General features: G+C 42.7%; 1 protein-coding gene across 1 annotated transcript in view; it reads right to left on the bottom strand.

Moving 5' to 3' along the window:
• Positions 1–2,115: 2,115 nt before the first annotated feature.
• Positions 2,116–25,042, bottom strand: part of endou (endonuclease, polyU-specific) — a 39,966-nt gene continuing 17,039 nt past the window's right edge. Inside the window, exons 4-9 of the mRNA XM_072238866.1 lie at positions 23,121–23,286; positions 21,889–22,091; positions 20,504–20,617; positions 7,241–7,347; positions 3,758–3,900; positions 2,116–2,340 (exon numbers count right to left, since the gene is read on the bottom strand). Coding sequence (XP_072094967.1) covers positions 2,226–2,340; positions 3,758–3,900; positions 7,241–7,347; positions 20,504–20,617; positions 21,889–22,091; positions 23,121–23,286 — 848 coding nt within the window. The 3' untranslated portion in view covers positions 2,116–2,225. The remainder of the gene's footprint in view (positions 2,341–3,757; positions 3,901–7,240; positions 7,348–20,503; positions 20,618–21,888; positions 22,092–23,120; positions 23,287–25,042) is intronic.

Genomic DNA, 25,042 nt, shown 5'->3' with positions numbered 1-25,042 from the left:
TCTTAACATCCAAGTATACACGTTGTATTGGAAGGAAAGGCAGGTGGGTAGCTCTGTTGGTAAAATATGAAATTAAATTCTTAGAAAGGGAAGATGTAGAATTCTTGTGGGTAGAGTTAAGAAACTGCAAGGATTAAAAAAAAAAACTGATGGGAATTGTGTACAGGCCTCCAAACAGTACAATTTACAACAGAAGATAGAAAAAGTATGTAAAAAATGCAATGTTATGATAGTCATGGGGGACTTCAGGTAGATTGAAAAAATAAAGTTGGTGCAGGATCCCAAGATAGGAATTTGTAAAATGCTTTGGAGATGTTTTTTTTAAAAGGACAACTTATGGTCGAGCCCACTACGGAAAAGGCAATTCTGGATTGGGTGTTATGTAATGAACCTGATTTGATTAGGGAGCTTAGGGTGAAGGAACCCTTAGGAGACAGTGATCGTAATATGATCAACTTGTTGTTTGAGAGGGAGGAGCTAAAATCAGATGAACCAGTATTGCAGTGGAGTAAAGGGAATTACAAAGGTAATATGAGAGGAGCTGGCCAAAGTTAATTGGAAGGGAACACTAGCAGGGATGATAGCAGAGCAGCAATAGCTGGTGTTTCCGGAAGCAATTCAGAAGGTGCAGGATAGATTCATCCCAAAAAAAGAAGAAATATCCTAAAAGGAGAATGAGGCCACCATATCAATAAATATTTTGTGTCAGTCTTCATTGTGGAAAACACCAGCAATATGCCATAAATTGGAGATTGTCGGGGGCATATGTGAGTGTAGTCACTATTAGTAAGGAGAAGGTGCCTGGGAAGCAGAAAATTCTGAAGGTAGATAAGTCACCTAGACCAGATGGACTACCCCCCACCAGCATTCTGAAAGATGTTGCTGAAGAAATTGTGGAGTAGTGATCTTTCAAGAATGCGAGATTCTGGAATAGTTGGGGAAGACTGGAACATTGCAAATGTCACTCCATTCTTGAAGAAGGGAGGGAGGCAAAAGGCAGGAAATTTTACAGAAGTTAGCCTGGCTTCAGTCATTGGGACAGTCATTGGGAGTCCATTATTAAGGATGGTTTTGGAGTACTTGGAGGCACATGATAAAATAGGCCAAAGTCAGTCAGCATGGTTTCCTTGAGGGAAATTCTTGTTTGACACATATATTGGAATTTTTGAGGAAATAATAGGCAGGATAGACAAAGGAGAGTCAATGGATATTGTTTGCATGGATTTTCAGAAAGCTTTTGACAGGATGCTGCACATAAGGCTGCTAAACGTGGTCAGAGCCTATGGTATTACAGGAAAGATATGAAGCATGGATAGAAGATTGGCTAACTGGCAAGAGGCAGAGTGGGAATAAAGAGGGTCTTTTCTGGTAGCTGCTGATGACTAATGGTGTTCTGTAGGGGTCAGTTTTGGGACTGCTTCTTTTCACATGTGTCAATGATCAGGATGACAGAATTGATGGCTTTGTGGCAAGTTTGCAGATGATACAAAGATAGGGTGCAGAGGCGGGTAGTGTTGCGGAAGCAAAGAGTCTGCAGAAGGACTCAGATTGGGAGAATGGGCAAAGAATTTGCGGATGGTATGCAGTGTAGGGAATTGTATGGTCATACACTTTGTTCGAAGGAATAAAGGTGTAAATTATTTTCTAAGTGGAGAGCAAATTCAGAAATCAGGTGCAAGGGGACTTGGAAGTTCTAGAGTAGGATTCCCTCGTGGTTATCTTGCAGGTTGAGTTGGTTGTAAGGAAGGCAATTGTAATGTTAGCATTCATTTTGAGAGGACTAGAATTTAAAAGCAAGGATTTAATACTGAGGCTTTATAAGGCATTGGACAGAATACACTTGGAATATGGTGAGCAGTTGTCGGCTATCTTGGCTAGATCCTCTGGTATCCTGTTGAAGTTAATCCTCCGATTCAGAAGTTCAACTCCACATTGCTCTTCACATTGTGCAAAATAGATATGAACAGCAGAATCTGGGCAGCAAAGAGATGGATAATAAATTATGCATTGCTAGAATAAAAGTGCCAGGGTTGGTTCTGTTGAGTTTAAGCAGTGGAATGCAAGCAGGAACAATGTCTCTTGAACTAATCAACTATAAGCAGATAATGCTAATTAATCTCCTTTATTTCATAACAGATCATCTTGGAAGCAGAATTCTGGATCCCTGAGTCTTCAAGAAGTCTTGTGGTCCTCACATGGAGTCATAGAGAAGACTGATGGTTTTCTCAAGGTGTCAGTGGGAAGGATGATGCTACATACTTCTTCCTATTTCCATATGTGGACTTAGTCCAGGTGTAGGTCTGAATATTCATGGTCTTCCCACCAAGACTCACCTTGCACCTGCAGAATCAACAGAATATATAACTGTTGCTGAATCATGCAACCCTGATGATCGCCCCTGGTCTTAGATTCTCTATACCACCGAGGACACTTCAACACATCCAAAGGTGGTTATAATTGGAGCACAGCGAACCAGAGATAATACATGTTTTGCTACAGTAATGAGGTATGTCTTGAAATTTTAATCTCTCTGATTATAACTTTCAACCCCAGCTTCGTGATTGCAAAGTTTTAAAGCCTGTTTTTGGCCAATGAGATAAAATTACATTGAAAGGAACCTAAATTGTTCTTTTACTCAGTGGTTCTTTCTACACTGGAGAAGCAAAATTCAGATTGTGTGATTCTGAAGCACCTGCGTTCAGCATGCAGCATGACCCTGAGCTTCCTGTTGCACATTTTATTCTCCATTCACCTGCCACATTACCTATCAGTCTCTGGCCTCCCACATCATCATAACAAGGCCCAATGCAAGCCTGAGCAACAGCACCTCATCTTCCATTTTGGCATGCTACAAATGAACTTAATATTGAATTCTACAACTTCAGGTAATTTGATTAATATCTATCAGTTGTCTATCTGACTCAGCACGTTTGTTGTTTCTTTCTCCCCTTTATCTTTCAGAGTGGAGAGTGCGCCCAGCCTAACCTGCTGGGCCTGTCTTTCTGCTCTGCATTTTGCAACTCCTACATCCTTTTGTCTATATTCTCACTTTGATTATTCCTATTCACTCATTGACTAGATGCCCATTTACAGTTTAACCTACTAGAAACATCACACCCTGCCCTCCATGCATCTTAATACATTTATTTTGTGTCTTTCCCGGTTCCGATGAAGGATTTTTGACCTGAAGCATTTATGCTGTTTCTCTTCCCACAGATATAGCCTGACCTGCTGAGTATTTACAACATTTTCTGTTTTATATAAATGAAACACTCTGCTTCAGGATATTTATATCCTTTTATGGCAAGCCTGATTATGACACAGGATACAAGTTTGTTTCTCTGGGGGTAAAATGAGCATCCTTCTCAGAACCATTGAAATGGACTCATGTGACAGCACTGGAGGCTATTCAGCCCATTGTTTCCATGTTGGTTCTTTGAAAAGCATATAAAATTAGTTTTAGCAGTATACTCATAATCATAGACATATTTTTCTTTCACATACTTTTCAATTTCCCTTTTTATCACTGAATACAAAAAGCATTCAGGGAAATCCCTTAGAATTTGTTGATTCAAAATGTTCTCTGCCTCTTACTTTAAACTTAATTCTGTCTCAGTTAACTACCTTACTTTCTGATAGTGAAATGAATTTTTCCTTGTTTATCCCATTCCCAATCTGCCTTTTCTGTTGTGGATTATTTGTAGAAACTAATATGCATTACTCAAAAATCTGCAGAGGAATTGACAATAGCACTTACGTTTTATTAGGCTTTGCAATGAAGCAAAGAGTATAAATGGCAAAGTCAAACTCGGGACTGGAACCAATGAACCCTGAGCCCACTTCTTTGTAATATCCATTCCATTCAAACTGCGTTGCCAGAACTTCGGGATAGTTGGTCCACTGTGGAGACAGGGTAAGCTGTCAACTATTGCACCCCAAGAAAATGAAAACAGAAAAAATTATGCACGAGATTCTTGTCCCAACACTTTGACTGGATCAACTCCTTTGGGTTAGTATTAATCTGATGCAAATACAACTGAACAACAATCTGCTGTGGTATTCTTCTGCCTGAAGCTGGCAGTGGTCAAGGCCCAGCTTGTAAAGAATCCACAGAGCCCCATAAACCAGCCCTTTTCTATGGGAATTACCAATAAGGATGCAGACATTAAAGTTCACTGACTACTTCTAGTGAAAAAAAGATTTGATAAGAACTGGAGATAAAGCATTCTCAATCCCAAATCTTACTGGTTTGATTCACACAAATGACCCAAGGGTGCAGGTATTTGCATTAAGGCTCAAAGAGGAGGATTTTAAAAACATATTTTCTTACAACCTTTTGAGCCCATCAGGCCCATGCCATATCTCTGTCAATCCCATTGTCTTGCTATAGTCCATCAATTTACTAATTAGCACATCTCTGGGATGTGGGAGGAAACCCACATAATAACAGTAGGTTTCTTCTGGGTCCTCCAGTCCCCACCCATGTTCCAAAGAACAGGCAGTTTGTTAGATTAATTGGCCACTGTAAATTGCCCCTAATGTGTAAATGAGCATAGAATCTGATAGGGAGTTGATGGGAATGTGAGGAGAATAAAATGGGATTAGGGAAGAGTAAGTGTAAATGGGTGTTTGATGACTGGCATAGACATGGTGTGTTGAAGGGTTTATTTCAATTTTAAGATTCCAAAGAGATTATCAACATCACTGTGAGAAAGACTAATATTTTAGGAAAGAGGGAATATTTTCACCAATGAAACAGAGAACATCAGGAGATAGGGGAGGAGGAATATTAGCACAAAGAGTCAATACAGTTATTCTGGAAAGGGGGTATATTTGTACTCATAGGAGAGAGGGGCATTAGCACTTGGGAAATGAATGGAGGAAAGGCAGAATCAGGAAAAGGGGAAAATGACCACCGGGAAAGAGGGAATACCAGCAGTTGAGATAAAGTAGTGAAATCAACTTTCAGAGAATAAAGCCAGCATCCAGGAAAACTGGAAAATCCAAATCCAAACAGGAAAACTGCAATATCAGTGCCTAGGAAGTGGGAAAAAATATCTGAGAATAGCTGGGAATGAGTGAATGGGGAAAGGGGACTGGCAGCACTTAGGGACAACATTAATACTTGGAGGGAAAAAGCTATATCATCATCCAAGCAAGTGGGAATGATCATCATAGGGGAAGAAGACATATAAGCTTGTGGGAAAGGAGTAGATAACACCAGAGATAATGGTGGGAGAGAAGCTCTCAAGAGAAGTAGGATGCACTACTAAATCACCATTTACTACCTTGAGATCCATTTTCTTGCAGTCATTACAGAAAAATAAATACCATAGAATTTATGAAAAAATATAAGTACAAAGATTGATAAACAATGTGTAAACAAAGGCAATCATGTAAATAATTTTTTTAAAAAGTAAATTAATATTGAGTTGCAGAGTTTTTGAAAGTGAATTGGTTCAGTCTTGAGGTGAGTGAAGTTATCCACACTGCTTCCAGAGCCTGATGATTGAAGGGTAATAACTATTCTGGAACCTGGTTTGTGGAACCTGAGGCTCCTGTACCCCGTGCCTGATGGTAGTATTGAGAAGAGAGCATGGCCTGGATGATGGGGGTCATTGAGACGGATGCTGTTTTCTTGTGGTAGCGCTCCTTGTAAATGTGCTCAATGATGTGGAGGGCTTTGCCTCTGATGGACTGGGCTGTATCCACCCACCACTTTCTGTAGACTTTTAAGTTCCTGTGCATTGATGTTTCCATACCAGGCCGCGATGCAACCAGTCAGTATACTCTCCACTGTTCATCAGTAGAAGTTTATCAAAGTTTTACATGGCACGCTGAATGTACGCAAACTTCTAAGAAAGTAGAGTTGCAGTTGTGCCTTCTTTCTGAAGGCCTCAGGACAGATCCTCTGAAATGGTAATGGCAAGGAATTTAAAGCTACTGGCCCTCCCCCCCTCCAATCGCCTAATTGGGACTGGCTGTTAGACCTCCAGCTACTTCCTCCTGTAGTCAATAATCAGCTCTTTGGTTTTGCTGATGTTGAGTGACAGGTTATTGTTGTGGCACCATTCAACCAGATTTTCAGTCTCCCTCCTGTATGCCAATTCATCACCACCTTTTATTTAGCTAACAACAGTTGTGTCATCAACAAACTTAAATACGACATTGGAACTGTACATAGCCACACATCACAGGAATGAAGCAAGTCAAGCAAGGGGCTAAGCACATAGCCTTATAGTGCACCTGTGCTGCTGATGAGGCAATTTGACAGGAGGAGATGGTGGAGCATGGAATAGAAGGAGGGAATTGGTGAGAGGAACCAGTATCAATAGGCAATACATTTGCCATATCAACATGTCTCTTCATTCTTGTGAGAGTACTGAACTGCAACACATACATTCTTCAGATATCATTGCTGACCTTTTTACCCAATGGAGTAACATGTAAACTGCTGGATGAATTTAGCAGGTCAAAAGACATACGTGGAACAAAGGGATAGTAAATGTTTCAGATGCAGGGTCTCAGTCCAAAACATCGACTATTCCTTTGACTCTACAGATGCTGCCTGATCCACAGTATTCCTCCATCAGGTTGTTATTTGCATCTGCAATCTCGTGTCATCTTTTTCTCTCCAATGGCTTGGGCTTTAAACCTTTCCTTTTCATGGGAGACCTTTACTTTCAGAACCATAGAGTTAATTCACCTAAATGTATTAAGGTACTTGCAAACCTGGGGGTTTAGTTTATTGAAGGGAGAATCACCAATGTCGAGGTGATGGTAGCAACAGAATGTATAGATACAATAACTGAAGGAGCTCAGATATCATAGAGGGCGTCAGGCTAAAGGAATTTGCACTGTGGGCAGAGTCATGGCTGTGGGGGAACTGGAACATAAAATGATAATTTTAAAACTCGGGCATTTAGTGACAAGGAGACATAGTTCCATAGAAATGTGGCTTTTTATCAGTCAGTTTACTGGAAATTGAGGAGGAGATGATGAGAGGCCAGGGAATCATTAGAATGTTCAGGACTGGAGATAATAAAGGAATGGGCCAAGATTTTACAAGTAAATGAGGTGGAGGCAGAGGAGGAAATGTTACTGAAGTGAAATTGTGCTGATGCATTTTATACACAGGTCAGGAACTCATTTCAGGCTTTCTCAAGAATACTCCAACATTCCACACCTTCGTTGTTGATCCTGCACCTTGGTACATCCCAGATTCCTATCAGGTACTCACCGGGCCGTCGTAGTTGTAACTATAATAATTCAGCTCCTTGTTTTTTTCTGCCAAGTAAAACCGCACCCAGCTGTGGAATCCGGACACTATACCTCGCTTCACTTCACCTGTTCCCAGAACAAATTTGGAGCAAGTGAGCTCATGCACAACCATTATTTAAAGCAACAGAACCAAAACCAAAACCAAGTGGTCATTTTTGGATTCAGACAAGGGCTAGTGTAAAACCTTGTTATTTCTTCCTCATCATTCTACATGTGACATCTAGCAATTATAATGGCCCTCTGAAATCAATGCCTCCCTCTGCAACTGGATTCTTGACTTCCTAACTACAGGCCACAATGAGTAAGGACAGGCAGCAACACCTCAGCAATGATTATTCTGAAAACTAGCACTTCATAAGGTTGCATCCTCAGCCCCTACTCTACTCCTTGTACACTCAGTACCGAGTGGCCCGATTCTGCTCAAACTCAATCTACAAATCTGCAGATGACACTACCATTGCAGGTTGTATCTCTAATAACAGTGAGTCAGAGTACAGTAAGGAGATAGATAGCTTAGTGACATGGTTTCATGACAATAACCTTTCCCTCCATGTCAACAAAACAAAATAGCTGTTCATTGACTTTGGGATGGGGGCAGTGCACCTGCTCCTGTCTACGTCAATGGTATTGATGTTGGGAGGATTGAGTGTCAAGTTCCTTGGAGTGAACATCACCAAACACCTGTCCTGGTTTAATCACATAGACACCATGGCCAAGAAAGCTTACCAACACATGTACTTCCTCAAGATGCTAGAGAAATCTGGCATGGCCCTGTTGACCCTGACCAATTTTTGTCAATGCACCATAGAAAGCAATCTATTTGGATGCATAACTATTTGGTATGACAACTACTTTGTATTTTACTGCAAGAAACTCATCACATAATGGAAACCAGCCTCCACTCTACGGACTCTGTCTACACTCTTGCTATCTCAGTAAAGTAGTCAGAGTAATCAAAGGCCCCACCCACCCCAGACATTCTCTCTTCTTCTCTCTTCCATTGGGCAGAAGATGCATAAGCCTGAAAGCACATACCACCAGGCTCAAGCAAAGCTTCTACATCAATGTTGTAAGTCTATTAAATAGTTCCTAGTACAAATAAGATGGACACTTGACGTCACAATATATCTCGCTATTATCTTGCACTTTAATGTTTACCTGCACATCACTTTAGCTTCAGTTGTTACACTTTATTCTAGACTTGCCTTGTCATTTTACCTTGTTCTCTCTCAATGCACTGTGTAATTAATTAATCTTTAGGAACAGTATGCGAGACAAGCTTTTCACTACATCTTGGTACATGTGACAATAATAAACCAATTCCAGTTCATTCAGAATAAAACAAATCTGAGCATCAACCCATCTCCCAGATTCAGATGAGGTAAAGTTCCTCGTAGCTTGATCGACCTTGCAATATGCTGCATTCCTCACCCCATCTTGCTTGGTGCTGACATAAACGGAGCTCTTTTGAATCATCTATCTCTTGCACATCTGCTCTCAGCCCCTCTCCTCCTGGGTGGACCTCGAACAGAATTCCACTGGTTCTCACCTTCTAACTCGCCCCCACATTCATTGGAACCATCCTTGACGATTTCTGCCAGCTTCTAGCTTCACCCACATGCACATTTGTTTTACTCCATGACTCTGTTCTGTTCTTCTGTCCCTGCCTAGCACTCCTTGATAAGGAAAAGGGAAAGTGACTGAGTACGATTGTGAAATATACTTAACATGCCAATGAGGTAGAGGCACACCTTAGTGGGGATATTCAACTCCACCCCCTGAACACTTTTCTGTGCAAGTCTAAGAAGATGTTCTGACATGGTTTGTCCAGAGACAAGTTATATCCACACCTCACCAGTAACAGGCAAAAACCCTTCTCAACAAAAAAATGTTTGAACATCCTTGTTATTCGGTGGCTTCATCACCCCCTCCGTATTGGTATCCTGAGGGTAACTATCCAACAGAAAATCATCTGGATCAGCTACATAACCCAGCTGCTACAAGAGGTCAGAAGCTGGGTATCCTGTCACTTCCTGACAATCTAAAACATTTTCACAACCTGCAAGCCACAGATCAAAAGGACGATGGGAAAAGCAAGCAATTTTCTGCAGGGGAGTTCACATCCTCTTCTCTCCAAGCAATGAATACCTGTTGATATCAATCTGCAGTGTGCTGCCATTCTTCTAACATGCCATGTTCTTCTTATGACGGTGAAGTTATAGCAGGCATTGTTTGCCCAGCATGTCACTATCCACCCTCACTGCACACAGGGAAGTAGTGCTTCACATTGCACCTGAAACTGCTGTGGGGGTGAAGTGGCTGAATTAGAGTTGAGTGGTCCATGTGGACTGGAACTGACAAAAGCAGGCTGTGCCAGTCACCTGGCTACTGCACCATCCATCAATGACCGATACTTCAAGCTACTGGAGCCGATGGGGCAGAGTTCACTTTGGGTGCGGTGAGAAGCCAGCCAGAATTGCAGTGTTGCAGTGTGGACTGCAGGCGGTAGCATGCTGACGTTCAAGTACCGAGAAATACAGCTCAGGTACAGATTGACGGCAGCAGAAATTAGCCGGGCTCTCTTCAGCAGCCGAGCGACAACAACCAGGAGTGTACTGCCCCTGTAGGTTTTCGCAAAATGACTGACGTGAGGCGTTTCATGTTTAAGAAAAAAAAGTAACAACATTATTGAACTCCAAACACTGAACACAAAGTGCGATAAAAGCACTTTACGTAATTACGTTATCACATCGATGGTTGTGAATTCTGCACGTTTCCACCAATTACATTACCCCATCAGGACACAGACCGCTGCTACATTATTAGCTTTTCAAAACGACAATCGGATGAACGGTATTACAGTTGAGTAAAGGTAACTACGGAGGGGTCAGTTGAGTAAAAGTAACTGCTGAGGCGTGAGAGAGAAGTTGGCCACATTTGATTGGAAAGGAATACAAGCAGGGATGATCGTAGAGCAACAAGGGCTGGAGTTTTGGGGAGTAATTCGGAAGACGCAGGATCTGTTCATCCCGAAGAAGAAGTGATCCAGAGAGGATGAGGCAACCACGGCTGACAAGGGAAGTCAAAGACAGCATAATAGCAAAAGAGAGGGCAAAAAAGAGAGCAAAAAATAGTGGTAAATTAGAGGATTGGGAAGTTTTAAAAAGTAAACAGAAGCCAAATTTTAAAAAAACTAATAAGGAGAGAAAAAGTGAAATATAAAGGTAAGCGGGCTAATAATATAAAAGAGGATACCAAAAGATTTTTTTTCAAAAATATATGAAAAGTGAAAAAGAGCTAAGAGTAGACTTCTGGTCACTGGAAAATAATAATGCCGACTTAGTAATGGGGGACAACGAAGTGGTGGATGAACTAATTAAGTATTTTACATCAGTCATCGTTGTGGGAGACACGAGTAGGATGCTAGAACTTCAAGAGCATCAGGAGGCAGAATTGAGTGTCGTCACTATTGCTATAGAGAATGCACTTGGGAAGCTGAAAGGTCTGAAGGTAGATAGGTCTAGACCAGATGGACTACGCTCCCAGGGTTCTGAAAGAGGTGGTCGGAGAGATTGTGGAGGCATTAGTAGTGATCTTTCAAGAATCACTAGATTCTGGAATGGTTCTGGAGGACTGGAAAATGGCAAATGTCACTTCACTTTTTAAGAAAAGATGGAGGTAAAAGAGAAGTAATTATAGGCCAGCTACCCTGACTTCAGTGGTTGGAAAGATGTTAGAATCCATTATTAAGAATGAGGTTTTGGGGTACTTGAAGGCACAGAATAAAGTAGGCTGAAGTCAGCAGGTTTCCTTAAGGGGAAATCTTGCTTGACAGATCTGTAGGAATTCTTTAAAGAAATAACAGGCAGGATTGACAAGGGCGAGTCGGTGGATGTTGTGTGCTTGGATTTTCAGAAGGCATTTGACAAGAATCTGCACATGAGGCTGCAAAACAAGATAAGAGCCCATGGTATTGCAGGAAAGAAACTAGCATGAATAGAGGATTGGATGATTGGCTGGAGGCAAAGAGTGGGAAAAAGGGGGCTTTTTCTGTTTAGCTGCTAGTGACTAGTGGTGTTCCACAGGAGTCTGTGTTGGGACTGCTTATTTTTACATTATATGGCAATGATCTGGATGATAGAACTGATGACTTTGTGGCCAGGTTTGTGGATGATACAAAGATAGGTGGAGGGGTAGGTTGTGATGATGAAGCTGGGAGTCTGCAGAAAGAGATTAGGAGAATAGGCAAATAAGTCGCCAATGGAATATAGTGTAGGGAAGTGAATGGTCATACACTGGTAGAAGAAATAAAGGCATAGACTATTTTCTAAATGGAGAGAAATTCAGAAATTTGAGGTGCAAAGGGATCTATGTGTCCTCTTGCAGATTAATTTGCAGGCTAAGTTGCTAGCAAGGAAGGCAAATGCTATGTTAGCATTCATTTCAAACAGAATAGAATATAAAAGAAAGGATGTAATGCTGTGGCTTTATAAGCCATTGATCAGACAACATTTAAATTATTGTGAGAAGTTTTAGGTGCCATATCTATGAAAGAATGTGCTGGCATTGGAGTCATGCCATTATGAGAATAATGAGAATGATGGGAGGGGTCCTCAATGATGTCCATGGTTTTTCTATATTTTATGGCTATCTGCAGAAGACACATCTCAGAGCTGTATTCTGCGTACATGCTTTGATAATAAAATTAAATGGTTAATGTATAAGGAGCATTTGATGGCACTGTGCCTGTACTCACCGGAGCTTAGAAGAATGAAGGGGGATCTTATTGAAACCTATTGAATATTGAAAGGCTTAAGTAGAGTGCACATGGAGAGGATGTTTCCAGTTGTGGGAGCATGTAGGACCAGAGGGCACAGCCTCAGAATAGAGGGATGTCCATTTAGAACAGAGAGGAGGAGAAATTTCTTTAGCCAGAGGGTAGTAAGTGTGTGGAATTCATTGTCACAGATGGTTGTGGAGGCCAAGCCATTGGATATATTTAAAGCAGAGGTTGATAGATTCTACAGTAAGTGCCGCAGGTTATAGGGAGAAAGTTGGAGAATGAGGTTGAGAGGGAAAATAAATCAGCCATGATTGAATGGTGGAATAGGCTCACTGGGCCAAAGGGCCTAATTCTTTTACTGTGTCCTATGGTGTGTTGGTGCTGGTCTGAAGGCAATGATTCTAGTTCGCATGGAATCCTCAGCCCATTAGATCCCAGACCCATTCTGGAGATCTTTTCCTCACTGTCACAATCTCTCTTCCCACTTCTGTTTTTTTCTAACGATGCCTTCACATAGGAACTATTTTTCATTCTTCTTCAGTCGAGTGCAGGCTCAGTCCACTGAACATCTCCTCATAAATCAAACTCACCTTGAATCAATCTGATGAACCTTAACTGTACACCTTATACTGTAGGTATACCCTTCCTTATGTAGGTGAGACCAGACATATAATCAACAGTCAAAGTGCAGTCTCACCAGGGTCCTATGTAATTCCAATAAGACGCCTTTATCCTTGCACTCAAATGCTCTTGCAGTAAAGGTCAACATACCATTTTGTTGCCTAATGCTGTATTGCATGTCATCTTTAAGCCTCTGAACATCAATCTTTTAATATTGGTAAAACTCACTTTTTTTTCTACATAAATATATATTCATTTCCATAGATACTGCCTGACCTGCTGATTCCTCCAGCATTTTGTGTGTATTCTCTTATTTTTCCTCATTATGTTCCATTCCTTGAGCCCATATTCCCTTATAACACACCCTTCTGACTTCCACTCTGCCATCCAGATTAGTATAATCAGCAAACCTCGATATATTACCCAAGTATCTTTGAAGTAGTGAATGAGAAACAAGATTGTTGCAGAGCGGAAGCCATTTAAAAAGAACGAGGCTTGTTGGGAGTGAGTTTTATCTGAGCCAATGAAAAGAAGCGAGGTATAGGCAGAGTAGCAATTGTTGGAGTGGGCCAGGGTTTGAGTGGGAGAATTTGGCTCAACAGGCTTTGGCAAGAACAGGTGGAGGCTTAGGGGGCTAAGTCATTTATTTGATTATAGAACTGCAGCTTAAGAAGTTAGAGCCAAAAGTATAATGAGCTCGCCAAGAGGAAACTGAGTAAGTGACCTAGGTGAGTACAGAACTTACAAGTTTCAGAAAGAAGACACTGGTAAGAACAGGTAAGCTTTTTTGTTGTCTGTAAATCCATAGTCCTTAAATTTAGTGTAGGCAGGATGGTAGTAAGGTCGATGGAATGCTTCTGTGAGATGTTGGATTCAAGGTATCTAACCGTCTCCCTGATGACTATATCTGCAGGAAGTGTACCCAACTTCAGCTCCTGACTGACACGGTCAAGGAACTGGAGCTGGATGTACTCAAGCCCATCCGGGAGGCTGGAAACCTCATAGATGAGACGTTTACTGAGGTGGTCACACCCAGAGTGTCGGCTTCAGATCATAGATGGGTGACCACCAGGAGAAATAAGGGCGGTAAGTAGTCAGTGCAGGGTTCTCCTGTGTCCATTCTCCTCAGTGACAAAAACACCCCTTTGGATTACTTCTGGGGTGATGACCTATCAGGGCACAGCAGCAACAGCCAAGCCAGTGGCACTGTGGCAGGCTCTGACGCTCAGCGGGGAAGGAGCGATAGTGATAGGAGACTCTATAGTTAGGGGAATGGACGGGAGATACTTTGGCTATGACAGAGTTTCTCCCAGGTGCTATGGTCCAGGATGTCTCAGAGCAGCTGCAGAATATTCTCAAGAGGGAGGTTGAGCAGCCGGAGGTCATAGTGCATATTGACACCAATGACAGGTAGAAAGGGGGAAGAGGTCTTGGCCAGTGAGTATAGGGAGGTAGGGAAGAGGCTGAAGAGCAGGACCTCCAAGGTAGTAATCTCTGGATTACTCCCCGTGCAACGTGCTAGTCGAGTAGGAATAGGATGATAGTACAGATGAATGAGTGGCTGAGGAAGTGGTGCAGGGGGTAGGGCTTCAGGTTCTTGGATCATTGGAACCTCTTCTGGAGCAGGGGTGACCTGTACAAGATGGACATGTTGTACCTCAACTGGAGGGGAACCAACATCCTGGCTGGGAGTTTTGATAGTGCTACTCGGGAAGGTTTAAACCAGTTTGGCAAGGGGATGGGAACTGGAGCACTAGGTCAGAAAGTGGAGGGATGGAGAGGAAGGTAGATGTTAGGGCCAGTAGAAACAGGTGGGGGGGGGATGGATGGTTTGAAATGCGTGTACTTTCTTGTAAGCAGTATTATGGGTAAAGGTGATCAATGTAGAGCATGGATCAGTACATGGAACTCCGATGTTGTGGCCTTCACAGAGACTTGGTTGAGAGGGAGAAAGGAATGCATGCTCAATGAACCAGGGTTTTGATGTTTTCGGAAAGATAGAGAAGAAGGTAAAAGAAGGGGGAGGGAGGTGCTGCACTTAGAAGGGATATAATGGAGGGCTCATATACTGAGTCTGTATGGGTAAAACTCACAAATCGGAAGGGTGAAATCACACTCATGGGATTGTACTACAGACCCCCCAATAGCCACCAGGACATTGAGGAATAGAAATGCAGTAAAATTAGGGAAAGGTGTAAAAACAATGGGGTTGTTGTCATGGGGGACTTCAATTTCCCTAATATAAATTAGGACCTACTTAGTGCAAGAGATTTAGATGGAGCAGAGTTTGTTAGGTGCATCCAGGAGGGTTTCCTAAATAAATACTGGACCTGGTGTTGGATAATGAGCCTGGTCAGGTGACTGACCTTTCAGTTAGGGAACAGTGACCACACCTCCTTAATTTTCAAGATAGCTGTAGATAAAGACAATTATAGAGCTTGCAGAAAAGTATTAAATTGGAGCAGGACAAACTATGAGCATATTCGGCAGGAACTAGGGAGAGATAATTGTGAACAGTTGTTTGTGGGCAAGTCCACATCAGACATGTGGAAGGTGTTTAAAGACCAACTACACAGAGCACAGGGCAGATTTTTTCTAGTATGAATGAAAGACAGGAATGCAAGGTAAGAGAACCTTGGATATTGGATAAATTATAAAAGGAAAAATATGAAAACCTTTGGCAGCTAAAATCAAACAGTGCCCTTGAGGATTATAATGATGCCAGAAAAGAAATCAAGAAGGGAATTATGAAAGCCAGAAAGGGCCATGAAAAGTCCTTGGCAAGTAGGATTAAAGAGAATCCCAAGGCATTCAAAACATACATCAAGAGCAAGAGGATAACCAGGGAGAGGGTATGGCCACTCAAGGATAAAGGGGAGATTATTTGCTTGGATGTGGAAGATGCAGGTGAAGTCCTTAATGAGTACTGTGCACCAGTATTTACCAAGGAGAAGGACATGGAGGATAGTGAAATCAGTGCTGAGCGTATTGATGTGCCGGGGCATTTGAAGTAAAGAAGGAGGTAGAGTTAGGTCTCTTAAAAAGCATTTAGGTGAATAAGTCCCCAGGGCCTGAAGGGGTATACCCCAGAGTACTGAGAGAGTCAAGAGAAGAAATTGTTGGCCCTTGATCAATATCCTTGTGTCCTCTATCGTCACAGGCGAGGTCTTGGAGGACTGGGGAGTAGCTAATGTTTCCTTGTTAAGGAAGGGAGCCAGAGATAATCCTGGAAACCACAGACCAGTGAATCTCATGTCAGTGGTAGAGAAGTTACTGGACAGGATTCTTAAATATAGGATTTATGAATATTTGGAGAACCACGGCCTAATTAGGGAGAGCCAACATGGCTTTGTGTGGAGTAAGGCATGTCTTACTAACTTGATTGATGAAGTTAATCGATAAAGGTAGAGCTCTGGATGTTGTCTATGTGGATTTTAATAAGGCATTTGACAAGATCCTTCATGGAAGACTCGTCCATAAGACTATAAGACATAGGAGCACAATTAGGCCATTCAGCCCATTGAGTCTGCTCCACCATTCCATCATGGCTGATATATTATCCCTCTCAACCCCATTCTCCCGCCTTCTCCCCATAACCTTTGACACCCTGACTAACCATATTCTACCTTCAGATCTTTCAGTATCCCAAGCACCTTCACCTTAGTTATAGAAACTACTCTCATTTTTGCATAATGGCACTCTGGAAGTTCTGGCATACTGCTAGTGTCTTCCACAGCGAAGACTGCCGCAAGATGGAGATGCATGGGATCCACGGTGAATTGGTCATTTCGTTTCAGAACTGGCTTGCCTATAGAAGGCAAAGATTATTGGTCAAATGGACTTATTCGAGCTGGAGGTCTGTAATAAGTGGTATTCCGCAAGGATTTGTACTGGGACCTCCGCTGTCTGTGATGTATGTAAATGACCTGGATAAAATTGTAGATGGGTGGACTAGTAAGTTTGCAGATGATACACATTGTTGGTCTTGTGGATAGTGCAGAAAACTGGCAGAGAATACTGCTGGATATGGATCAGTTGCAGATATGGGCGGAGAAATGGCAGATGGAGTTCAACAAGGCCAAATGTGAAATGTTGCACCTTGGTAGGTCAAATGTAAAGAGAGAGTACACTGTTAAAGGCAAGGCCCTTAACAGTATTGATGAGCAGAGGGATCTTGGGGTCCAAGTTCATAGCTCTCTGAAAGTGGCTACACAGGTTGATAGGGTGGTTAAGAAGGCATATGGCATGCTTGCAATTATTAGTCAAAGTATCGAGTTCAAAAGTCAGGAAGTTAGAGAGGTTAATATGCCATTTAATAGAGAGGTTTATCTCTCTTTAAATAAATAGACCAAATCTCAATTGTGTGTGTGGTCTCACCAACATCCTGTATAATTTCAGCAAAATGTCCCTACTTTTGTACTCCATCTTCTTTGCAGTAAATTCATTTCCCTTCCTGATCATTTGCATTCCTGATGCTATTATCCTGTTTGATGAGCACAGCCAGGTTTTTCTGTAGATCAACATTCTGTAGTCTCCCTTCACTTAATCAGCACCCTGCTTTTCCAGCCTTTATTCTGAAGTGGATAATCTCACATTTGTCAACATAATATTCTACCTAACAATCTTTCCTCCTATCTATACACTGGTATAGATGGGATGGGATCCAGGGAAATGGCTGTGTGGATACAGAATTAGCTTGCCCATAGTAGGCAGAGGGTGGTAGTGGATGGAGGGTATTCCGCCTGGAGGTCGGTGACCAATGATCTGCTCTGGGACCTCTGCTCTTTCTGACTTGGATGAGGAAGTGGAAGGGTAAGTTAGTAAGTTTGCAGATGACATGAAGGTTGGTGGAGTTATGGATAGTGTGGAGGGTTGTTGCAGGTTGCAATGGGATATTGACAGGATACAGGGCTGGGCTGAGAAGTGACAGATGGAGTTCAACCCCGAAAAGTGAGAAGTGATTCATTTTGGAAGGCCAAATTTGAAGACAGAGCATAGGGCTAATGGCAGGATTCTTGTAAGTATGGAGAAACAGAGAGATCTTGGGGTTGATGTCCATGGATGCCTCAAAGTTGCCCCGCAAGTTGACAGGGCTGTTAAGGTGTGTGGTGTGTTAGCCTTCCTTAGTCAGGGATTGAGTTTAAGATTCACAAGGTATTGTTGCAGCTCTATAAAACTCTGGTTAGATCACACTTGCAATACTGTGTCCAGTTCTGGTCACCTCATTATATGAAGGATGTGGAAGCTTTAGAGAGGAGATTTGTCAGGATGCTGTCTGGATTAGAGGGCATTTGCTATAACAAGAGTTTGGGCAAACTTGTGTTGTTTCCTCTGGAGAGGTGGAAGCTGAGGGAAGATCTGGTAGAGGTTTATATGGTTGAGATGTCTAATACCAGTGCGCATGCATTTGAGGTGACAAGGGGTCATTTAAAAGGACATGTGAGGGACAGATTTTTTTTACAGAGAGTGATGGGTGCCTGGAATGCGCTGTCTGGGGTGGTGGTAGAGGCAGATACGTTAGACACTTTGAAGAGATGTTTAGATGGACGCATGAATGTGAGAAAAAAGGAAGGCTATGGACAATGCGTAGGCAGAGTGGATTAGTTTAGTTGGTTATTTGATTACTAATTTCTGGGCCATAGGACCTGTTCCTGTGCTGTATAGTTCTATGTTCTATGTTTAAAATGCCATGTGTGGAACTTATCAAGTGCCTTTTGGAAGTCCAAATGCACCACACCCATTTCACTGACATTATTGTCAACCCACTAACTCCTACAGCAATCCAGACTACACCTCTTCCTACCATGTCCCCTGTAAGGATGCCATTCCTTTCTCCCAGTTTCTCTGTATCTGCTCTCAAGATGAGGCCTTCCATTCCAGGAGATAAGCTATAGAAGCAAAATTAAGCCGTTTAGCTCTTTGAGTTTGCTCCGCCATTTATTCATGGCTAATTTTTCCTTTCAATTCCATCCTCCTGATCTCTCCTCATAGCCTTTAGCCACTTTACTAATCAAGAACCTATCAAACTCTACCCGATTACTTGTTCTCTACAGCCCTCTATTGTAACAGATTCCACAGATTCAACACCTTCTAGCTGAAGAAGTTCTTCCTCATCTCAGTTTTAAAGGGATATTCCTTTATTCTGAGGCTGTGTCCTCGGATCATAGGTTCCCCTACCAATGGAAACATCCTTTCCACAACCACTCCATACAGGACATTCGGAATGCAGCAAAATTGTTTCCTTTCTACTGAGGTTGATGAAGTTCTCTCTCACATTTTCTCAAGACTTTTGCTCTCACCCCATCTCCCACAAACAGAAGAGAGATAGAGTTCCCTTAGTACTCAATGTTCACTCTACTGGCTTCTGCATCCAGCACACCTTTTATCATTGGGCAGTCACAATATTCCCACCACCAACACATCCTCCGCCACCCTTTTTTTTGCATTCTGCAGGGAGTCCTTCCCCCTGCGACGCATTGTTGGGCTCATCCCTCCCTGACCCCGGCACTTTGCTCGCAGTCGCACTGGTTCGTACTCCACCTCCCTCACCACCATCCAGGGACATAAACAGCCCTTCCAAATGAGGCAAAGATTCACGTGCACTCTGTCCAAACTTGCCTACTGCGTTTGGTGTTCCCAATGTGGCCTCTTCTCCATCGGCGAGACTAAGCACAGACTAGGTGACTGATTTAGAGCATTTGCACTCTGTCTGCAATGGTCGTTCCAAGCTCCCAGTTACATGCCATTTCAACTCCCCTTCCTGTTCCCATTTGACCTGTCCATCCTCGGGTGGATAACCAGAGGAACAACAGCTCATATTCCACCTAGGTACACTACAACCCATTGGGATGAACATTGAATTTTCTAAGTGGAGGTAACCCTTACCTTCTGTGTTTTTCTTCCCACCCCCTCCATCCAATCCACCCCTGGTTCACCCATTGCCTCCTCCTGTCCCCTTCACCAGTTTTCTTCCCCTTTCCCTTATTCTCTGGTTCCATCAGCCTATGACCCACACATCGTACTCACTGACACTCCTGACCTGCTTCTGCCCCAGCTGTCACCATCACCAATTTAGTTTCCATTAGCACTTTCCTTACTTATCAGAGTCCAGCACTGCTGTGATTTTTGTCCTTGCTTTTTGCCCTCCAGCCCATCTCCACCTTCAATCATCCCTCCCCCAACTTGGCTTCATTTGCCCTTTTTGACAACTTTCACCGATTATCCACCTGTCTATCACCTTCCACCTCCACTCTCCTCTTCTCAACCTGGCTCCTACCCCTCGTCCCTCTCCCTTTCTCAGTCCATTTATCACTTACCGATTCTTGTCTCATCCCTGCCCCTTTCCTCTATACTGTTGCATTTGAAGGTTCCCACCTTCTTAAAAAGGGCATCAATCATACCAGTGCCCAAGGAAAGTAGGGTGAGTTGCCTCAAAGACTATCACCTAGTTGCACTCGTATTTACTGTGATGAAGTGTTTTGAGAGGTTGGTGTGCCAAGAATCAGCTCCTGCCTAAGCAAGGAACTGGACCAACTGCAATTTGCCCACTGCTGCAACAACTCTACAGCGGATGCATATTCTCTGGTTCTGCACACAGTCTCCATCCACCTGGACAACTGTTGTTGTTTGTTGGCTGCTGTTTATTGATTACAGCTCTGCATCCAACACAATCCAAACCCTCATTACTAATCAACAAACTACAAAACCTGGGCCTCTGTACCTCCCTCTGCAACTGGATCCTTGACTTCCTCATCTGGAGAGCACATTCAGTGCAGATCGGAAATAACATCTCCAAGGGATTCTAGGGCCATTACGCACCTGCAAAAACATGCTCAAAACCACTGGAATCTAAGATGTTGTTGGATCTGGAGTAAAGACCAAACCACATACTCTTCAGGTCTTCTTTAAAGTCCGTAACGGAGTTGTACAAGTCTGTGAACAGGGAGAGAAACATCACATGAAAACCTAACCTTCAGGATATGGGCATGGGAACGTGTGTGTGTGTGTGTGTGTGTGTGTGTGTGTGTGAAACAGCTTGTGTGTATAGATGGAGCTCATGTGTACGTTTATGTGGGAAAGGGACAATAGTATTTACACACCATTCATTACTCATGACTAATCACTGCTGAGAAATTGGGGCTGAGCCATCTTCGAACCTGCTCTTTGTACACATCGAGTTCTCTCTGCGTATCCCATTTGCCTCATATGAGGTACCTCGTTACCTTAATGGTGGCTCTGTATGGAGTCGCAATATCTCACACTCCCTTCATATACTGTATATTTGCTACTTTGCACACCTACCTTTTGTATTTTTAATATTTTTCATGTCCTCTGTATCTAGCTTGTACCCTGATGATTATTGTACAGCTTCTACCTACATATCCTCAATGTCATATGATCCCTGTATATATTTTGTATATTGACCCTTTACACATTGGAGTCTACACGTAATGTATTGACCCAACAACCTGTGCACATCATATGCTCTGCAACGGATTCTGTGAACTCTGTGCATCACACACCTTTGAAGATAGCAAACCTCTGGAGCTGGATCACACAGATTCTGGCCTCGCTCCTAGTTGTATCTACACTAACCCACAATCAAATTAGATCTCTGCAACTGGGTGGCCGCTATGGTCCTTCCAATGTCACTGTAGTGGCCTTTCTCTAAGGCATAGCGGCCAGATGGTAGACAGTAGAAATGAAACCTTGTCCATGGACTGTGCAAGTAAGTTATGACTGCTGATTCTAAGTATCTATGATTATCAGAGGCATTTAGAAACCTTTGAATAAAACTAAATAATAACATCAAAATTATATTAAAAAAACATTTCAGAAATGATACATTTAAAACACATGAAAATACTATTAATTAATAGAAAGTAAAATTGAAATAAAGAAAAATAAACAAAAAATAACTAAATTTTCCTTTAGAATGAAGGTCAGTGATTTGAGTGGAGAGGACAGAGGCCTGTGTATCTGACCTCTAGTGTATTCCTGGCTCCTGTGCTGGACACCAGCATTGGATAGAATACTTATATATACTCTGGATGAGTATTTCTGCTGGAAATACTGCCTTACGCTAAATCATTTGGTGCAATACATCCATTTCTTATGATACATTCCTCAGGGCAGAATCACATCCGACGCACAAACCACAGTCACACACCCACAGGCAAAAGATTGAGATGTAGGGCACCTACTCTTTGAGTGGAGGACACTGTACAGCTTGTTCATGATGGGGGTCTTCATAATCTCATTAAGAAATGCCTCTTCTTCTCCCAGCTGCTCTGTAGTGAACTTCTCAGGGGTGCCTGTCATTCGGTTGTAGTTGTCTAAGAGTGCAATGAACTTAACAAACGTTGGCTTCGAGAACAGGACATCTTCATTCACATATGCATAGAGCCTACAACAAAAATACCAAAGAGCTGTGAGACACGAAGAGTTGAGGGCTTAAAGCATCTGTAACTTGTGACTTACTGCTGTGTAGATCATTCTGATGTTGCTGCATTGACTGCCCGGGACAGTTCATGGGCCACACTGTTTATTTCTGCTGTTCGATCTGGTGAACGACAGAATTCCTTATTTCTGCTTCTGGTTAATAGGGAGGCAGATTGGCTGGGAAAGTTGCAATGGAGTCACAGAACAGTTCGCAAACAAAATGCTGGAGGAACTCGATGGGCCAGGCAGCATCTAAGGAGGGAGCTGGGCAGTTGCCGTTTCAACTCAAGACTCTTCATCATCTTGTGTGTTGCATCCTCATTCCAGTTGAAGGCTCTCAACCCCAGTAATTGACTGTCCATCTCCATAGATGCCGTCTGACCCACTAACTTCCTCCAATGTTTTGTGTATCGTTCCATCTTCTAGCATCTGCAGTCTCTAGTGCCTCTAGCTATTAAACAGGCTCTATACGCTCCTGGCCTCTGCTGTATTAGGTCAGATTGTAGCATCATTGATGGTGTTGTGCCTGTGTAACACAGAGTCAAGTTACAATGCCATTTATTATGATCCCCAGACTTGTGTTGGTAATTCTGTTTAGTGGTGCATCATACAGACTCATAGCGATTCACTGTGGGGAAAAAAGGGGTGAGGCAGGTGATGGAGGTGAGAAGGATAACATTTTATTGAGCTTTGGGAGGTGAAGAGAGTCAAGAAGAAATCAAACCTCATTCCTGTAGTGTAAGTCCGTCAGCCACTGGGGGAAGTGCAACTTTAAGGTTGGAGAGTTTACTGCATCTACCTGGTTTTATCTCATTGTTTGTACCATCTTTGTAGATCAACTGACTGCACTGAGGGTTGTGTTTACTTCTCAGTTTCCATATCGAAGAAAATAAGCAAGTGGCAATGACATCCAACTGTAGAAGTCAGTTCGGAAGACATCCAATATGGTCACAGATAGCAGAGTTTCAATGACCCAGGGATTTGCAAACCCTACCTGAGCTGAGCACGATCGATCTCATCTCCAGTCTGGGAGTTCGAAATATGACTCTGAAGGTTCAGGTGAATGTCATTCTCGGTGGCCTTGTTGATGTCCAGTGAGTAGATCTCTTCAGAAATTTGCAGAATTTCCTGATTGGTGAAATCACCCCCAGGATTGCTAACTGCAAGACAGTGAAATTCACCATCACAAGCTGTAAGACTGCGAACCTCTCCCAGTGGTAGCAAGAGGGAGTATATCTGTGTCTGTGTGTCTGTGCAAGTGCACGTGTATGTGTATGTGAGAGATACAACTCACATATAGGCAGGAATATGCCAACTTGCCATCATTGTAAAAACAAGAAAGAGAACAACCCTTCATTGGTAAAAACTGGTTAGATGAAGAAGAAGAAGGGTGGGTTAGTAAGTTTGCTGATGACATGAAGGTTGGGGATCTTGTGTATAGTCTGGAGGGTTGTCAGAGGTTACAGCAGAACATTGATAAGATGCAGAACTGGGCTGAGAAGTGGCAGATAGAATACAACCCAGATAAGTGTGACATGGTTCATTTTGATAGGTCAAATTTGAAGACAGAATATAATATTAATGATAAGACTCTTGGCAGTGTGGAGGATCAGAGGGATCTTGGGATCCATGTCCACAGGACACTCAAAGCTGCAGCGCAGGTTGCTAAGAAGGCGTACGGTGTGTTTGCCTTCATCAACCGTGGGATTGAGTTCAAGAGCCGTGAGGTAATGTTGCAATTATATAAGACCTTGGTCAGACCCCACTAGAAGTACTGTGTTCAGTTCTTGCCACCTCACTACAGAAAGGATGTGGATAATACAGAGAAGGTACAGAGGAGATTTACAAGGACGTTGCTTGGATTGGAGGGCGTACCTTATGAGAATAGGTTTAGTGAACTTGGCCTTTTCTCCTTGGAGCGACGGAGGATGAGAGGTGACCTCATAGAGGTGTATAAAATGATGAGAGGCATTGATAGCCAGAAGCTTTTTTCCAGGGCTGAAATAGTTAACATGAGGGGGCATAGTTTTAAGGTGCTTGGAAATGGGTACCGAGGGGATGTCAGGGATAAGTTTTTCACACAGAGAGTGGTGGGTGCATGGAATGCACTGCTGGCGACGGTGGTGGAAGTGGATACAAAATTCTAGGTAGTTTGTAGAGTAGGTTACATGGTTGGCACAACACTGTGGGCCAAAGGGTCTGTAATGTGCTGTAGATTTCTATGTTCTATAAAATGTTATGATATCATTGTGATACAATGTTATGACAGTCGATTGTGATTTGCAGCCTTCTCCTTGAGGGAACAGTACAGTACTGCCCTCTCCTGGCTGAAGGAATAAATTACTGCTTTGCAGTTTCTACTCAACACAGAAAAAGTACGTGTGAAACTTTGCACTTCATTTGAGTTAACATCTTGAAAACTTTGACCAAATCATTAATTGACCTTTTAAGTTAGAAGGACCACAGCAATAGTTTGTGTAATTTCCTCTTGCACTGCAAGGCTTAAAGTCTAGGTAAATTCACATTAAATTCCTAGTCTGATACTGGTGTCTAATACTTAGACCATAAGACATAGGAGCAGAATTAGGCCATCTGGCTCATCGAATCTGCTCTGCCATTCAATCATGGCTGATCCTTTTTTTCCTCCTCCTCAACCCCAGATCCTGGCCTTCTCCCCGTAACCTTTGATGCCGTGCCCATTCAAGAACCTATTAATCTCTGTCTTAAATACACCCAATGATCTGGCCTCCACAGCTGCATGAATTTCACAAATTCACCACCCTTTGGCTGAAGAAATTTCTCTGCATCTCTGTTTTGAAAGGCCGCTCCTCTATCCTGAGACTGGACCCTTTTGTCCCAGACTCTCCCACCATGGGAAACATCCTTTCCACATCAACTCTGTCTAGGCCTTTCAAC

This window comes from Mobula birostris, chromosome 20 (assembly GCF_030028105.1).
Source record: "Mobula birostris isolate sMobBir1 chromosome 20, sMobBir1.hap1, whole genome shotgun sequence".
NCBI classification, from domain to species: Eukaryota; Metazoa; Chordata; class Chondrichthyes; order Myliobatiformes; family Myliobatidae; genus Mobula; species Mobula birostris.
Note: the sequence above shows the minus strand (reverse complement) of the source record. Positions and strands in the feature narration are given on the sequence as shown.